This window comes from Alosa pseudoharengus, unplaced genomic scaffold (genome assembly GCF_046254945.1).
Source record: "Alosa pseudoharengus isolate Yale_2024_CS ecotype anadromous, Long Island Sound unplaced genomic scaffold, YU_APseudo_1.1 YU_APseudo_1.1_scf_11, whole genome shotgun sequence".
Taxonomy (NCBI): domain Eukaryota; kingdom Metazoa; phylum Chordata; class Actinopteri; order Clupeiformes; family Clupeidae; genus Alosa; species Alosa pseudoharengus.
This window is the reverse complement of record NW_027468576.1, coordinates 7,666,322-7,685,967: the sequence shown is the minus strand read 5'-3', so window position 1 is coordinate 7,685,967 and position 19,646 is coordinate 7,666,322. Positions and strand designations below refer to the sequence as shown.

The following is a 19,646-nucleotide window of genomic DNA, read 5'->3' as shown; positions in this document are numbered from 1 at the left end:
CTAGCTTACATAAACAGTGTGTGTCCCACTTGCTCTGACAGAGAGACCGTGATTCCTCTCACGTGCTCCCACTGGCGTGCAGGCAGGCAGGCAGGAACGCTTCCTTCCCAGGGCACAGAGGCCCCCTTCTGGTTGTGAGCTTCATCCTCATCTGCCTCCAGCGTGTGTGTGTGTGTGTGTGTGTGCGTGTGCGTGTGTGTGTGTGTGCATGCTTGCATGCGTGTGTGTGCCATTTGATTTTCTTTCCCCAAAACTTGATGGGTGGTGTTAGGAAGGGATGAAACAGACACAGCAGGAGAAGCATCAGCATGATGTCTGACACACACACACACACAAACACAAACACACTCTAAATCTGAATCAAACACAGGTGAAGACATGTGCACACATGATCACAGACAGGGATTTGAACACACACACACACACACATACACACACAGAGACAGAGAGAGAGAGAGATATTGCATTAACATCTGTCTGTAATGGGCACGCGCACACACACACACACACACGCACACATGCACACATGCACACACACTTCTCTGCTGCAGGTGCTCTCTTGCTCATGTGTGTAACAGCTTCCTTCTGCTGTAGCCATCTTAATCACCACCTCTACCACTACCAGTACTCAATCTGTGTCTGTCCAAAGCTTGCATCTGGTCAGCATGGTGCGCCATCTGTAAGTGCAGGACATTGTGTGTGTTACATTAACTGTAGTTCCTTATTATGAACGCCGCGCATGTCCAAATTTCCGTCAAGGATTCCCGGGACACTGAAAGACCGGGGTAGACGAAACTTGGTGGGCATGTAACCCCATATGAATAGCATGGAACCATCGTTTTTCGTTTTGATCTGTAGCCCCCCCGCTGGACTGCACCCCCCGAAAGGAGGGTAGGGCAGACACAGTTTTCTGTGAATATCTCGAGAACCGTAAGGTTTAGGAATACCATTTTTTTTTGTATGTTGATCTCAAGGGGCCATTACAACCCATTCCATAACCACTCATTTCATGTATAGCGCCACCTAGTTAAACACAAAAAAGTAAAAATGAGGTGTTGTAATCGCAGGTATCTGTGACCTAACATAGTCAAAACTGCACAAAATTGGAAGTGTAGGATCATTATGACACCCTCTGAATGCACGCCAAGTTTCGTGGAATTCCGTTCATGGGGGGCCACACAATAAATTAATTTATGTTTCTATACACCAACTGGCCTGTAGGTGGCCGGAGACAGTTTTCTGTGAATATCTCGAGAACCGTAGGGCCTAGGAGGTCCACCTTTTTTTTGTATGTTGGTCTTAAGGGGGCATGTCAACCCATCCCATTACCACTTATTTCATGTATAGCGCCACCTAGTTAAAAATTAAAAAGCAAAAAATTAGGTGTTTTCATCACAATATCTCTGGCTGACATGGTCAAAACTGCACGAAATTGAAAGTGTAGGATCATTATGACACCCTCCGAATGCATGCCAAGTTTTGTGAACTTTCGTTCATGGGGGGCCTTACAATAAAATAATTTCTGTGTACATTTAGTGACCGTACACCAACAAGGATTCCCGGGACACTTAAAGACCGGGGTACACGAAACTTGGTGGGCATGTAACCCCACATGGATAGCATGGAACCATCGTTTTTCGTTTTGATCTGTAGCCCCCCCGCAGTACTGGACCCCCCGACAGGAGGGTAGGGCAGACACAGTTTTCTGTGAATATCTTGAGAACCGTAGGGCCTAGGATGACCAATTTTTTCCGTATGTTTGCCTCCAGGGGTCATGTTAACCCATTCCATGTGCACACATGTGCATAAACAGATACACACGCACACACATACATTCACAGTAATCATACGTATGACACATACTCACACAGTAGACATACTGTATGTACGCATGCATGCACATGCACAAACACACATACGCAGGCAAACACACAAGCACGCACGCACACACACACACACACCCACACACATAAAGATAAACGTGTACACGCACACATGCACACAATTCAAGAATTTCTCAGAATTATGAACAGGCAAGATGGGGGTGGGGTTGTATAAAATTAATTTTACATGTGAAATCTATGAACTAATCATGTTTTGGTACTTGTTGTCTAGCAGATACCAGTGAGAATTGAGTGTGGTAATGCAATTTAGTGAGACAGTTAGAATCATATAGGCCTTTCAGCGTGATTTATTTTTGTGGAAAAAATGTGCTGGACTGGGCGGCGGTCATATTTTGTACCGCTCTGCGGTACATCTAGTTACTACTTTATTCAGTCCATTCCAATCCTGAAGCAATGTTTCCTTATTGTCGCTCTATGTTATGAAGAATACATACTAAAAACAATACAGTGGAAAATGCTAGGATTAACACTAGGATGTAAAACAGTGATTGTCATCTCCAAAATAGTTGGCAAATGTCAGCATGGAGGTATATTTTGTAGGGATGTTGCAGAAGAGGATTGCATTACCTCCCCTTGCTTTGTTTCCCACTGCCACTGGAAGATCTAAAATCTACTCATGGACTCATTGCTGTGCTGAAGTTCATTTGATGGAAATCAACTTGAGTTCAACTAACTGCAAACCAGTTTAGCCTGTGATGCTACAGTAGCCCCTCACATAAGGCATGGCTAGTGTGTGTCTGACTGTCTTTCTCTCAAGAAAGAGAGAGAAAGCAAGCAACTCATCCAATCAAAGTGTAAACTCTTATTCCCAGATGCCTACAAACAGCCATTTTCTCTGTATAACATGTAAAATGTGCCTAATTAGGTATTCTCCAGTATGTACGAAAACTGCCCATGAAAGCGCACGTCTGTTTTGCGGTGAAATATTTCTGCCTTGTAAACGCAGGTTTTAATCCAAATTGCGGTTAAAAGTTTAGCCTGACGAGCCAGACCCACATTTAAATGTAGGGTCTGGGCACTCACCGTTCGCAGTGCTCAGTCCGAGGGGCGGGATAATCGGTTTTCTTTCAGATTCCCTCTGCACGCAATAGGACAGCGCTGAGTCCCATGCGTTTTCCCACCAGCGGAGCTAGTTGGCTAGTTCAAACTTTTGCCATCTTAAAACAAGCTTAACTCGTGTCACACTGTTGGCCAACAGCAACATCCATCTTCTTTGTTTTCAAGTAGCAGGGAATTCAAGCCAAACCGTTGCAACTCTGCCATCAATCATTATGTTAAGCTCGCCTAACGACTCTCTACACAATTTGATTGGCCTGATAGAAGTTTAATTTTTCGAGCTCACAAGCCAACGGAGAGTTGCTAGACTAGCCCTTGCAGCAAATTTAATTTGCTGCCACTAGGGTGCGTCTAGATTTCTAGGCTAGTTAAAAGTGTCAGTAAGAGAAACGTTCAAAGACAACAGAACCGCTATTCATAGCACCAATTTTGCTTCTTTGTACTATGTCAAAAGTAACCTTAACTTTCGGTGGTCTTTTTAATGTTTTACTTTCACTTTCACAACATCAACTTACTAGATGTGACTATTATATCTGTCACAGCCTATGTGCACAAGTACTTTGAGTAGAACTACTGCTCTTCAGTCTTTATTATCTCCTTGCTTGTTGACATCTTATCATATTATTTCTAGGGCTGTGAAACGATTACATTTTTTAATCGTGATTAATTGCTGAATTTCTATAGTTAATCACAATTAATCACATATTTTATCACATGATTAAAATTATATTATTTTGCATTTCTGAACTTTCCATGAGTCCATATTAACAATATAAAGCAATTATTACCAGTGTATCTTGACTGGGATTCAAATGAAAGCAAAGCAAGTTACTTTATTAACTTAACTTTAAGACGTAGGTCTATTTGATTATTTCAAAAGATGTGCACCAGACCTGAGGCAACACAATGTATTCTTCAGAAATATAGCTGATATAAACTGAAATAAATGCTACAGCAGAAGTGCATGCACAAAATGTACACACATTATAAAGGGCATAATAAACAGAAAATACTCCATATACTGTAGCCTATATGCATTATCTCTGAGCTCAGTTGAGTATAAGGAACTTATACTTCATATTGAGAAATATGCAGTGTCCAAAATGTAGCCTAGGCACATTTCAATGATGTGCATAACAAATAGAAATAGCCTAGTCATAGGCCTATCTCTATGTTCAGTTTACGTGTAACAGTGTGAGTGTAAACAATGTTTAGATTAAAACTTAAACTAAAAAGTGCTTCGGTGATATTTTAATTCCATGTTGACTAAGCCGACACCAGTGCCAACATGAGTGCACTGCTATTTTGTATGTCACTTGCCACACGCATCAGCGCTGAAGTTTTAACTGGCAAACACTGGATAAACAATGGATTTTAGTGGAGCGTCGCCGACCAAATAGAACTGAATCGTGATTTACACGTCGGCAAAGTACGATGCTGGTGTGCAGTCTTGTACTGAGAAAAATGGAATGTAATGGAATGTCGAAAGCAGATTGCACCACACTCATGTCGACAGATTGCACCACACTCATGTCCACAGCACTTAAAAGCACCATTCAGCCGACCAGGCATTCAGCGGTGGTGTTTATTATTTCCATGCCTTCAGGTGGAAGACTAATCTTTGCTAGGACGTGTCTGTGTTTGAGGACAAGAAACGGTGCGTGATAAATGCGTTAGCCTACTACCGTTTGGCCAGATTGCAAGCCCAAACAAGTGTGTGCAGCGTGCCCCTTGTTTTGTTTCCGGTCTAGCTAGAGCCGGTGTGGTGTTGTAGTTTTTCTAACGTTACTAGTTGTTGCAACAGCATGTGAAAAAAACTACAAAGTTTGCTAGGCCAAAACGAACGTTAATCTCGCGATAAAAAAATTGACACCGTTAAAATGGGTTTGCGTTAACGCCATTAATAACACGTTTAACTGACAGCACTAATTATTCCATGATTGCTGAACGTTTGATTCCTTTTAATGTTGTCATCAGTTAACTTCACTCAAATGCCCTTGTGATTGAAGTATGCGTTCAGTTGCGATTTGCAAATTGCAAGCGGAGGCGGCAGAGAAAGGCGCCGATTACCCAATGAGCTACAGGTATGATAAATAGCGCGTAAACTAAAGATCCACTGTGTTCGCTTTCTGTGGTTTGGCCATGGCGCTGATAAGGCTACGTTCACAAATGTACGTATCTGTGTCTGACTTCTAATGGGTTCTATGTAATATCTCCATTTTTATTTTCTGAAAAGCATTTTGTTCATCGATATCTAGATCTAGGTCTATTTCAGTCTCTAATGGATAGGGATGCACTCAGATAACCCATTCAGACTCCGGCCTTTGATACCAAGTTAAATGGACACCCTGCATGAGAGGGTTGTGCACAGAACAGACAAAAGGCTTCTCTGGACCAATTTGAGTGAATGACACAAGGAGTAAGTTACAGAAACCTACCCCAACTCCTTCTCCCATTTTATAATGCTGCAAATCGTGACACTGTGTGCCAACCGATGTGAGATGGGTCACTACAAAGGAGCCTTTACAGAGTACACCATGGCTCATTTTGTTCAAAAAAAACATCAAGGATCAAGGTTTGTGGTTTACTAGAGATCAAATAGTAACCCTCCAGTGCCTCAGTGGGTCTAATGTCTCTACTCTCTTGGTGATGCGGTCTTTGTCATGTCCCTTCACATGGCCACTGTGGGGGGGGGGCGGGGGGGGGCAGCCTCAGCCTCAGCAGCTTGTTACACTTGTCTGTTGTACATGCTTAGATGCAAAAATGATGTGAGTTTGGCTCCTTATTCTTTCTTCTTTTCTTCGGTGTCTTGTCTCTTTTTCTCCTCTCCATTCTTTCTCTCCACTGTCTGTACGCCTGCATGTCTGTCTATGTGTTTCTCAGCTATTTATCTGTGTAATGTGTCTGTGATTGTGAGCATTGAGCTAGGGTACCTGGAGATGTGCGCTTGTTTCTGTGATTACTTTCTGCAGTGTATGCGTATGGGTGTCAATATGTATATTTGTTTGAATCTGTTTGCACGCACGCCTTCTGTTCTTAGTGGTTTGGTGTTATTCTACAGGGATAGAGGAACACTCTGTGCGACATCACTAGGGCTATGAGGTGGGCTCGATGTGGAGGGATGTAAGTGGTGGAGGAAGAAAGGGACCTTAGCTCTCGGCATAGCCAGTGACTCATCAACGAGGTGACTCATGCACCTCAGTAATGTTCTGGTTTGTCTTTAGGAAGGGAGAACCAGGCTCCATCTTTAGTTGTTTTTATTTTAGTGCTGCTTTTTGTCACTTGATAGTGTGTGTGTGTGTGTGTGTGTGTGCGTGTTTGTGTGTTGGGGGGGGGGTTAATTCCTGTCTCCCCTTTGGTGTCTAAAGCAATTTAGTTTCAGTGCTAACAGGGGAAACTATCTTTGAGTCTGTCCATCAATTGGAAAGCAGTGAGGTCATTTGCGAGTTGGGAGGTTTGAGTGTTGCTCATGCTGGCTGCTTTCTGATTGTTATGGGCCTCAGAAGGTTTTAGTGATATCGTAATTAGTCAAATGCAAACAGCCTGTGGAAATGTACCTTATTCATAAATTGTTGGATGGGAAGCCTCTTAAATGGTGCCAATTGTAGCACAAATGACAATTGTCTTTCTGTTTCAGATGTAAAACTGAGATAAAAGAAAAATAATATGGAGATTATATTTACATTTTAATCTTTTAACATGCCTTTGACACTAAGTACAGTTGAGTTACAGATACATTAACTCCAATACAAGTCCTCTCAGGTCCAATCGTGTTGCTTTAAGGGGAGCATAATACTCACAGTAGAGTCTAACTGCATTATTTTCTCTTTTTTTCTTTCCACTTGTAGACAAGTTTCCTCTCTGAGGCCTTCTTCCCCTCAGACCCATCCACTGACAAGGCCTCAGATCCCTCCTTCAGACTCCACGAGGCTGTGGCTAAGGTACAGTAAGCCTGCTGTATGTTTGTATGGTGCTGCCTTGCTTTAGCAGATAGAAAACGGTTGCTGTGTAAATATTGTAGTGAACAAATGTATGTGGCCAATCAAAAAGAGAGGCCTAGTGAGTGGCACATCAGTGACAGGAGATTGTGGAGAATGTGGTCAACGTGGTGCTATTTGCTCTGAGCTTTGAGGCCTGTCATAGTCCTTCTGCTGCATACATTGATATACATTGTGTGTGCGTCTTACGCAAAGGCGCCGTGTGTCATATTGACACAAAGGAGATCTTAGATTAGGATAGTTGGCTGTGGAATTGTGTGAAGCTGAGCGTGTCTCATTCATCACTGGAAATGTGCACGTGTTTGGATTAGATGTGTCAAGACGATGTTTGGTTTAGCTTTCAGTTCACTGTTACAAGCAATTTATGAGGGGCTTTCTATTTGTCTACAATCACTTATTCCTATAAAGGTATATAAAGACTATAAAGGTACATTAAAGGAGTTTGATGTGAGTTATGACCACCTGAACATCTGACTTGGTACTAGTCCAGCAATCAAAGTTAATCAAGCCCACAGAATTACAGAAAAGAAGTCTAGCCGTTAGCTGCTAGTTGTTGTCTTGGACTCAAAGTTTTCCATCACACATCTGCCTCTTCTTCTCCTCTCTCTCTTTATACACACACACACACACACACACACACACACACAAAAACAAACACACACAATCACTGTCTTCTGCTCTCTCAAGCAGACGCGTGCATCCACCCCAAACAGACAGCTCTGTCTCTCCGTCTCTGCCCCTCGTTTCCTCTCTCTCGCTCTCTCCCTCCGCCTCTCTCCCTCTCTCCAACTCCCGGCTCAGTCCTTAGGCTGTCAGGACTCTTGCTGAGTTGCTGGCGGAATGCTTATGCGGCTCGTCGCTCTCCCACCCAACACCCCCACCCCACCCCACCCCACCCCGCCCGGTCTGCGTCTCCGGCCCCTCCACCCTCCCCGGCTGCGCGTCTGCACTCTGCGGCAGGGGGAGGCACTGTCCGCAGCCACCGCGTGCCACTTCATTAAAAGCCAGCAGTCACTCCTCCCGTCTCCGGCAGACACTGATTGCTCGGTGGAGGACTCCAAACTGACAGCTCATTTTTCAGCCTACCTGCTCTTTGTCTCTTTGGGAAGGGCAGGTTGCATGTTTTGGGGCAGGAACAAGGAAGGACCCCCCCTCCCCATGCCCCCGATAATACCCCCGTCCCCCATCATGCACACACACACAAACACAAACACACACACACACACACACAGACACACACACAAACACACACACACACACACACACACACACACACAAAGATGGTAATAAAATAGAAAAAGAGTGAAAACATAAGTGCTCATAAATATTTTTTCCCTTCTTCTTGCCGCAGCTGATGAAGGCCTCTGTAAGTACGCGGCAGAAAGAAATATGAATGTCGTTACAGCTTCTCATCTCTGCCAAGGAGATAATGTTCAGTGCCACAAATTATTTGAGCTGAGTGGAAGCGGCCTGGCAGTGCGACAAAGAAACACAGAACAATGGCATATCCTTTTAAAAAAAAAAGATAAAGAAAATGAGTACGATGTTGCCATGGTTTTCTTTCTTTAGCCATTTACATATTCAAACGGAGCCTCGCAAGCTCGGTTAACTGTGCTGGGAATCGGTCAGAGTGTGCCAAAGTTTGAGGAGAAACAGCCACAGGGTTGATTTAGAATTCACAGAAGAGAATTGGAAGTGTCAAAATATCACATTTCTCAACACAATGGGCAGAGGGGAGAAAAACTTTACTGAATAACAAAGAGAGAAAAAAAGTCTCAAATCTTTTTTTTCCTGGATGCCATCTGTCTCTCTCTCCCTTTCTCTCTCTCCTTTCTCTCTATCATTCTCTGTCTTTGCCTCTCTCACTCTCTCTCTCACACACACATACACATAGACAAATACACACATACATTCAAACACTGCCCAACTCACAAAGGCACAGAATAACAACTATAAACACTGACAGATCACCAGACAGACAGACAGACAAACTCAAGTGAGAGAGAGAAAGAATGAGAGGGGGTCAACTAGGCAGACGTACACAGAAAACCAATGCAAAACTCTTCGGCTCTTCCTCACCTCTCCTTCTCCCCTTCCCCTAAACACATGCGCATACTTGTGTTCATGCACACATATCCGTATATACATGCGCATATGGGGATGTACCAGAAATAATTCTGCCAAGCAGTAGTGTCTTATCAAGGGATCCATCCTGATCTCCTGGGACTCCTCACACTGAGAAACATCTGGAGGAGGTGGAGAACAAGAGAAAACCCAGTAGAAAACTCACTCTGCAATTGTTTGAAACCATACATCCACATTGTGTGCTGTGAAGAATGGCTCCATGCTTCACCTAATAAAAAAATCTCTCTAGCTGCTTAGATTTTTGCGGAAAATTCAATGAAAGAAACACCGAACCACTGAATAATTTCTTACCTCAGGCTGATGGGAACATGTAAAGCGTGCTCACAGCCATATTACAATGCTGTTACAGGTTGGGATGCACAGGCAAGAATTTTATTCTTATTCTTTCTGTAAAATGTTCCAACTGTTAAAAGCCAGACGACTTAAACCACGACATGAAGACATAATTAAATCTGTGTGTGTGTACAGTGAAGTACTGAGGAAATAAAGTTGGTGAAAACAATTTAAAACATCACCCAGGAGTCACAAGCCGTATTACAACTAAGCGTGTGCATGCAGGTGACGCCCAAGTTCCTAACTGTACTTTGTGTAAAAGTGTATTTACATGCAGAATCCCAAACAGTGTGTTTGCTGTTGTCTCCTCCAGCCACCACCCCAGGCTGTGACACCTCTCCAGATGAGGCTTCGCCCATGGAAAACACTTAAAATTGTAAGGGTGACATTAGCACTGATGGTCAGGAATGTGGAATAGTGGAAATGTGCAACTCAGTGTACAGGTATGGAGCTGACCCTGGGGAATGGGCCCAATAGAGGCTGATGGGGAATTAATTGATTCAGCTGCCAAGAAATTGGCTGTGTGTACCCTGTGATGCGCCAGCGTTCCCCAGGAACAATGAAATTCCCTGGGAAGCCTGGGACCAGCGCGGTCCGTCATGAAAGGCTCAGGCTCTCCTATTCGCCACGAGTCCCCCGGGGACGGCAGCCATGCTCTGCTCTTTCTTTGTGTTTGCCGAGAGGGCCGGGGGATTTTTCACCTCGCTCCGGGTCCCTGTGCTCATTTTTCACCTGGGTTTTGGCTTCAGCAGGGGGAAAAGGTGACAGGCCGGCTCTCTGTGTTGCTAATTTTTAAAGTATGAGGCCAGTTGGCTTTCCTTGAGTTGGCATGGCGGGCTGGCATTGATCATATGGGGCCCCCAAACTCACACACACTCAATCACCTGCACCCACCAAGTCCCCTTGCAGCATACATTATAGAAATACACACACATACCAAGGGAGTGGTACACATGACCAATGCTATGGTTCTGCACAGGCTCAGGGGAACATTCTAGAACTCTTGTGAAAATTCCCAGTTGTTTTATGTGCTTGTTCGCCAATTAACATCCTGGATGTTGCAGGAAAACAATAGCATTCCCTTATCACCTTGTTATTTGTTTTAGTCCATATTTGTATAGTAATGTTTGTAAACCATATGTAGTTTGTCTGAGCTGAGCTGAGTTCCACTACACCGCACAGTCATGTGATTGCTTTTTTTGGGTATGATGGATTCGATCAGCTCAGCATCTGATAGGATTTTTTATTATTTCAAATATTAAGCAGCAGTAATATCAGACAGTTTCAGAGTGATCTATTTTCAGTTATTTAAATTTCATGCTGCTCTCTTATTGTTTTAATCTGTTCTTTGGATGTCCCAGTATGCCAAAGATATTGGCAAGTTCTGTAGAAATCCATCACTGCTGAGATCTTATTTCTCAAATGAAAGTCTTAGTGACAGTTGAGACTATCAGAAAATAGATCACTGCATGTGAACGCAGAGTGAAAGAGACTAGATGCCATGAATCCTTACTATCAAATCGGATTAGATTGATGGCGATAGAGGGTGACTGTGAGGCAGGGAAGAGTACTGGACCATGCAGCATCCCAGAGGTCCGTCACTGCCATCCAAATGTCCCATGAGGACAGCTCCCAACATTATCTCACATTCTGGATCCAACTCCCTCTCACGTTCTGTGCTCTGCCTGTGTTTAGCACATACATATGTACCTGGGAGAAGATGAAGTTGAACCCGAAATGCATTGTGTGCAGCACACACACTGATAAGAGGAGCAGAGGAGAGGGAACAGACTCATCAGCCCCAGTGGTGTACATCCTGTGAGGCAGGGGGAAATAATGGGGGAGCATCTGAGATGGAACAGCCCTGATACAATGATGGACCGAGTGGCCATGTGTTAAGAACCCATTAACCCGCTGAGGAAGCAGAGAGAGGAAGCCAAACGAGAGAGATGGATTTGGGCTGGAGAGGGATGGATAAGCGGAGTGGGGGTGATGGGAAGGGGTGGGTTGGGGGGTTGGGGTGATGGGAAGGGGTGGGTTGGGGGGTTGGGGTGATGGGAAGGGGTGGGTTGGGGGGTTGGGGTTGTGAGGGACAGGGGAGGAACAATAAAGCCGAGGGAGAGAGGGAGGAGAAGAGTGTCATGGTGTGGAGAGGAGTGTCATGGTGTGGAGAGGAGGAGGAAAGAATGAAGAGCGGGAGGAGGAGGTGGAGGATTCAGGGGGAGTTGGATCACATGGAGATGGAGTCGCCTCTGAGGAGGAGGTTTTGAAACGAACCTGCCACACATCCCAGGCTTCACCCACCCCACTCTTTCTGCCCACCTGGTGGGGACAACTGAATGCACACCACAGGCAAGAACATTCCCTTCATTATGCTAGAAGGGAATTGATGAAAAAAAAAATGTTTAGTTGTGAGGCAGGGCAGTTTTGGGGACAGGACTGATAGGTAGGGGTGTTGAAATCCCAGAGTAGGCCTGGGCATACAGGATGACAGGTGAGAAGCAGATATTGACGAAGCAAGTTTTGGGACTGCTGAAACTGACAGGACATCACTGAATCACTGAGATCCTGTGCTGTGCTGGGTAGCACTTGGCAAACTTTGGAAAGTGTCCCATAGGGCACATTACACTTTATTGGTGGTAGACAATGTAATCCTAGAATGCAGTGAAGACATTTGTTCTTGTCTCTTGCTGTTTGGTCTGTGTGATATTGCCATTTCAACAGCTTTGACAAATGTGAAGAGTGACCCTGAAAGACGCAGAGTTCCAGTCTGCAGATGGTACTTGCCTGAATATGAATGAAAGTGTAGTGAATATGACCATGAATATGAACTTGACTGAAGAGTGGCTTGAGCTTTACCAACCTCAGTCACACACTCTAGATGTATTAAGTATATATAGCTAAATCCTGAAGGCTTTATGCATTCCTTGAGACATCAAGAGGTCCTCATTGTGTGCCTCTGGTAAATCCATTGTTTACCACAAAGTTAATTACAGAAAAACTGTGGAACAGATGAAAATAGGTGTTTCATTTGAACAATGAATGAGATTCACATGAGTGCCTTGCTTGGTCAAACTCAATATGCGGCAAAAAACATCCATTTGGTTAACTTTCATTAACTGAGAAAGTGATGTAATTTCTCAATAAAATATTGAAGCAGTTCATATGCCATTGTGGCGGAGATGGAGGGACATGCCACATGAAGGCCTTTGAAATCAAGTTAATTGAACAGACTCACTCAAGGTCCAGCTATGTTTGAAACAGAAGGATGGAATAATGACATGAAAATTGGAATTAGCTGTTCGTGTAATGTTCAGAACCACACTGCATTGTTCAGCACACAGTAGAACAGCTGCAGCTCAACTCTTTCCCTCCTGCTACACCTCTGACTGGAATTCTCCAGGGGAAAAGAAGTGGGGGTGGTGGTGCACTGTTGGGCGAGCTCTGCTCTGTGAAGACCCAGAGGACCCACTTTGGTGCAGCTCACGTCCAAGCTAGGACAGGGGTGATGCAATCAAAGAGGACACGATGGCATTGATTTGCCACCTTTAGGCAGTGGGATGGTGCGTCTGTGACGTTTTCCCTGCTCATCACGGCTTAGCATCTGCACACAGATGTGTTTCTTCACCACTGAGAGATGACTGAGTGTGTGTGTTTGTGTGTGGGGGATGGGGGGGGGGGGTGACAGTGAGCAATGGAAGTGTATTCAACAGAAGTGATAGAACATCAAGCTTGTCCAATCAGAGGTGCACGACATGTTCCAACTCTTTATGCAGTACAAGTAGAGGCAGTGACAGCGGCAGCCTATCAGATATTTGATTATTTAATGGCAAAGGCTGAACATCGTGTCCAGAAATGTTTGATCATCTGTGCAGAAGCTGTGCATGTCTGGTCTTCTTTTGAAATGATTGTATTGAGGGTAGAGGCTACAATTAAAGAAGGAGAAATGAATAAAAGTGGAGGGGGTGATGGCAGTGGTAGGCATGATAGTGTCTCTGTAGATGGTAGTGTAATACAATACAGAATACCTAGTCGGATTTTCAGGATCAAGGGAATATGACCCTTTTCTTCATATCCACACATGTGACCTCACCTCATTTGACCCTTTTCTTCATATGCACACATGTGACCTCACCTCATTTGTCTAGGCACCCCTCTGTCTGTCTCTTTAATCCGTACCTATCTCCCATGCATACCGAGTCCAGTTGGGGCCCAACTGACTTGTTCAGTGAAGGATGAACTTCTCCACACCATCTCTCTTTGTCTCTTTTTTCCCCTTTAATATAAACTGACGATTAATATGTGTCAGAGTTGTTCTGTCAGACTTCCTTTGCTAATTGTCATTTTATTGGTTTCTTTGATGGGTCTGTGGAGTGTAACTCTCCAAGATGTTCATTAGACTGCAAAGAGAATCACAAAAGCTTCACTTGTGAATTTCACACTTGACTGTGCTCTGCTTTTCCTCATAACTAGAAGTTAAAGAAATTAGTGACCTGGAATGAATCTGTAAAATGCTCAGCTATGTTGCCCAGACTGCTCCTGTTAATACATACTGTAGCATTTGTGAACAATAATTTGTGGCAAGTTGTTTCCGTTTTTATTTAGCTTTGAACTTTATAAACAAAAGGTTTGAAAGGTTTATAGTTTTTTCATGTTTGAGTCTTAACATGTTTTGAATAATTGTGCACTGAAAATGCTTTTTTTAAATGCAGATGTATTACATGACATCTCATTAATTTAAATGAGTTGTTTTCCCCTGAGTCTTTTATATGTGCTGCTTACACAAGTTTCAGAAGCTTGCATCTGCATACCCCCTCGCTCGAAAAAGTGGCCATAGTGCCAAGCTGGAGACTGGACGAACAGCCGACCCAAATAAAACACAGTGTCTTCTCCCAGCTCTCTCCTGTTGGCTCGTTTGTCCCCTTCACGAGGCACAAACTGTCAGATTTCCTGCAGCCTCATTATCTCTTTAAACCAGCACGACTCCTGACTGCTGATCTCTCTCCCCACGAGCAGGCACCCACTAACCTCTCCCGCTCTTCTCGCCGCCTTTTCCTCGGAATAGTGCCATGGAAGTTTATTGTGCCTTAATATACAACATGACGAGGTGTCAGGAAGTAATTTTCCCTGACACACAGGGATTTAACTCTCAGGTCCAACGGCACATCTCTGAGATGTGTTCCCGTATCACCTGAGCAACACAACTGGCGTCTGGGTGTATGAAAGCTGACACGGACGCCGGTTGATGTGCATTGTAATGGGGTTGAGTGTAATTTGTCCGGAGATCCACGCCGGTCCAGCCGTCTCCCTGCACCGTCCCCAGCGCAGCGAGGATGCACAGCTCATCCATCACTCGCCTGTGATTAAAAATTCTCGTTGCACTTTTGAGGCTTGTCTCCTTGGCGGCCTGAAAAATTGAAAACTTAAAAATTGAGACAGGATGACATGTGGGAACTCACCCAGCACTTTTGAGAACACCCCCCAACCACTGCCCCCCTCCCCCATCTCTTTTTTTTTTTGGAGCTGTCTTTTGTCTTTTGACTGCTCATATTCTATTTCGCTATCCTCTGTCATCTTAAAAGAATAATGGGGGAATTTGATGATTTTATATACTGCTAAATGGAAGTGTCACATTTTAGATTCAAGATAATATTTCAATTCATTGAGGACACTTATACAGCTGCTCACTTATAACAAAGCAGTGGCATGTACTGTCAAGGCAGGCTGACTTATCACAGGTTGACCCAGTCCCAGTCCAGGTGATGGAGACAGCATTTCACAAATTAGTTTCAGGTATTTCTGATGCTAAAATAATTTTGCTCTTAGGTGGTCCAGTATTTTGCAGCATTACCTGGAAATGCATCTTGCACATTGTGTGTTTCTTATTATTTATGTGTGTTTCTTGTTATTTATGCTGCTATTTATATCCACACTCCATAGAATTAAGTACATTTTCGTCATGCTGACCTAACATAATTCTGGTGTTACTACCATACCATCTGAGCTTCAAGATCACAGATTAATCTGCAAAATATATAAAATATGTTTTGTTCATTTGGAAGTCTTTATTCTCAGTGTAGCTGCTATAATGTAAGTCAGGACCTGAGCCTGACCTATATATTTAATGTAGTAAGATTTAATATTCAAGATTTAATCGTTGCCCGCTGAGGAAATCAACAGTCTTTCAGAGATCAAATGTTATCAGTCTGTCAGTCTAATCAATCTATTTATCGATCCATCCATCATTCTACAAACTATAATGGTGCTGCATGAAATGCTATCATTAGCAGAAGCTAGAGCTATGAAACACCTCACCCTGATACAGCTTGAGGTGTTCTACTGTTGTCAGAATACTGAGCATATTACCTATGACAGGCGAGCCCTGCTCACCATCTCATTGCTGTTTACCACAATACGCTATATTAAGAACACCTGAGCTGACCCTAGTTTCCTGCATTTTCAAAGAGAATGTGATTTCTAAACAACTCAGGTTTTATTTGCGAGAAGAGCCTGCCTTAGATGCATAAGCTCTTCTGTTTGTTTATCACTTGAAGGATTTTTTGACATATGAATAATTTGTGTGTATGGGAAATCAGGGTCTTTCATGGAATCACATGTCTTTTCCATTTCCTCCTGTGTGAAGCCATGTTCTTTTTTTGTTTTGTTTTTACTTTTCTTCTCTTGTATTAGTCACTTAGTAATGGACCCTGCAGTGTTTTTTCTTTTTCTTTTCAGAAGTCCCACTAAAGCCAATTAGGAGAGTCTGATATGCATCTATAATTAGGCAAATAGCACTTAAAATGAAATTGTTAGGAGTGCGCGTGGACATAAATTGTAGTAGTGGGTTCTGTCTCACTCAGTTTTCTATGGTTGAAAGTATTTCTCCAGACCGGAATTCTATGATGTTTTCCAGCTGCAGGGCAGCTGATGTCTCCAGAAACTCATCACTGATTAATGAACTTAGCCCACCACGAAAAATCCCTGAAACTACTGTATATCAAATCATAGTGTGGTATAGGATACAGTGGGCCAGATGTATTAACGCTTTTTTAGTGCAGTCGTCTACACATATTTCCGCCCCTTCCGCCGCCAAAAGTTGACATACACCGTGCCAGTCATGTGGTATGTGCTTTGGTTAAAAATGCGTCAGCCAAATGTAATGTAATATATTGTGAATACACCGTGCCAATCATGTGGTATATTGTGAATACATCGTGCCAATCATGTGGTATATTGTGAATACATCGTGCCAATCATGTGGTATGTTGTGAATACATCGTGCCAATCATGTGGTATGTTGTGACTACTTCGTGCCAATCATGTGGTATATTGTGAATACATCGTGCCAATCATGTGGTATATTGTGAATACATCGTGCCAATCATGTGGTATATTGTGAATACATCGTGCCAATCATGTGTTGTGATCTCGCAGCTGTAGCGAGGTTGGTGTGTCGTAATTCGTGAAGCCTTGCGCACATACATACACATACTGCCCTGAAATAGATGCTCGATAAGTGCCCAAAAAGCGTTACAATATGGCAGCTGAGTGGAGGGACTTGCCTAAAAGGACTTTGGTAATAACAAGCATTTTTTGGTGTGTTGGTCCATTAATTTGTCAGGTAGGAATTGTATTTGTGTATACAGTATACAGTATAATGTTTAAGAAAATCTGCCCTTGCTGACACCCTAAGGTGGACATTTTTCAATATTATTTGGAGCTTTACTCACTGTGCCGTACATTCTTCTTTCAAGTCTAATCCTATTGCCGGTACCAACACCTATAAAGATCCCAGTGTTTAATGCATAGGGTTCCGCTATGTGTTTTTTATAAAGACACATTGCCTCATGTAAAGCACAACATCAAAAAAGTACAAATACAATCGCTTAAATACCAGGCATTATATACCTACAGTACAATTAACAGCTGGAATTTCTGTAGGTTGTGAATGAACCAGGCTATTTAAAAGTGATAATAATAATAAAATTAGCTCTCATGATGTTCCTACAGGACCTGCTGCCACTGCATACTAACATCTAACGCACAGTTAATGCACCTTAACTCACGCTCACACTTAAATAATCTCCAGTGGTTAATTATGTCCACCCTTCAAACCACCCTTTCCTCCTCTTATGTTCTGTACTTACCAGGGCAGGTAATAGGGAACGCAGGTGAGTAAGAATGCCACCTCTACACTTGGCTAGGCGCTAAGTCGGGAGGTGAGGAGTGGATTGCTTCATCCATCACAGTTGTGCACCATAGGCTTCTCCAGGGGGAGTCTAGCCCATTGTACTAACCTTTAGCCAGAAAAAAAGAGGAAAAATAGGAAGGAGAGGCAATCAGGCAGGCATGATTGGCAGCAGTCGGCAAGGGGGCCATTTTATTGTGTTTTTAGGAAATTACATATGGGGTTGGGGCCTGTTGTTCCCTAGGGACCTGTCAACAATGTTTATTAAATAGCTCTGTCATCTCTCTCTCTCTCTCTCTCACACACACTTTCCTTCTTTCTCTGTTTATGCACTTACATAACGGTCTTCTCATCAAAAATGACAGTCTCGGTGGCGAAGAGGCACATGCTCAGGCATATCTCAGACACCAATGTGCCTTCCTGTAGTGCTTTTAAATGCTTCATGCTTATTACTATCGTCAATTGATATAGCAGCACTGCGCCGTCTGTCTTTTCCACACACAAAATGCCCAAGTGCATCGCTCTCTCTTTCTCACTCTCTCTCTATCTCTCTTTCTCTATCTCTCTCACTCCTCACTCTCTCTCTCCTCCCCTCCTCACTTTCCATACTTCACTGTTCTTCATACAGTAGATTTCCCTTTGGGTTTATGTGCATTAGCCGTGCTACGTGTTTTGGGCACAGCGCTTACTGACAGTGACTCTTACAGGCATGAATGATGCCCTTCATCTGTTAACGACACACTTTGAGTTTGCAGCTAGACCATATGGTTTTTGGAGCCACAAAGTGCATTTGATCCCTTTTAATACCAGCCCTCTTTCTGAAGTAAGTGAAGGGGAAAAGGAGCTGGATTACTGTGCTGGCATTCCACCAGCCCCTGTGTTCTCGGTCTTTTAAGACTGTCCTTCACAGGTTTTAGCAGATGCTTCGATTCTGTCTATTCCCACAATTTTTTTTTCTTTTATTTTTTTTTACTTCCTTTTCACTTCCAAGCCAGCATTTTTCTCTAGCCATCAAGATCTTTCCGCCTTTCAGTGCCTTATTTGATGTAGCCTAATGCAACTCCAGCCTTTTCCACTTTTACTTTAAAAACATCCAACACAAAGGACACCCCACACTAATTAGGGCTGCCTTTGAATTTCTCAGTCGAAAACAGAATATTGGTGTAATAATATACAGCTATCAACCCCTTTCAGTTCGCACACTGATAATAAGTGGGGTCGGTCATGAAATAAAAATTCAACTGCGATGATTATGACCCGTTGGAGTTCTCAATCACTAGAAGTGACTTCTTTAATGTGATTTATAGTTCTAGCTGCCATTGTAAAGACATGCACAATGAATGCAGCCTTCATTTAAGAGAAATGTCCCTTTCATGGACTATGTTTGGAAACCATATTAGATGCCCAAAACCAGTTCATGATTCTGGCTAAATTTTGTTGATATTTCAGCTCAACAGCCAATCAAATGGCACCCCTCCCTCCCCTGCTCCTGAAGCTTTGTGTTAATTGGCTTGGCCACTTCTTGGCTTAGTCCGAGCCACTGTGTTTGTTTTCCATTTACAGAGCCAGGACAGAGTTTTTTAGTGGACACACCGAATGGACTGTACTGAGAAGAGGTGTGGGTGTGTATGTATGTACTGTATGTATGTATGTATGTATGTATGTATGTACTGTATGTATTCTTGTGTGTATGTACTGCACTGCACAAATAGGTATAAAAAAAATCATCTTTTGGCAATTGATCTTGAAAAGCAATGAGGAAAAATCTACCACTGAAGGGGGGCAATTTTAGTTCATTATTTTTTATGATTGATGTTTTTATGATTTTTATACCTCTTTTTACTCAACTGTACCGGAGGTGCCAGTTAATGTGAAGGGCACTGTATGTATAGATTTGTTTTCTATGTATAGACATGTTTTCTACACCTTACACAAGTAACTCAAGTACAAAACATTGTAGCTCATCATATGTCTATATGGTTTTGTACATTTGTGGTTCCATGTTGGTGGAATGAGTTGCCC

At 43.2% G+C, this 19,646-nt stretch overlaps 1 protein-coding gene across 2 annotated transcripts in view; it reads left to right on the top strand.

Moving 5' to 3' along the window:
• naaladl2 (N-acetylated alpha-linked acidic dipeptidase like 2) overlaps positions 1–19,646 on the top strand; it is a 214,820-nt gene that overhangs the window by 173,984 nt on the left and 21,190 nt on the right. For both annotated transcript variants that reach the window (XM_076277894.1, XM_076277893.1), the window contains exon 11: positions 6,809–6,901. In XM_076277894.1, coding sequence (XP_076134009.1) covers positions 6,809–6,901 — 93 coding nt within the window. The remainder of the gene's footprint in view (positions 1–6,808; positions 6,902–19,646) is intronic.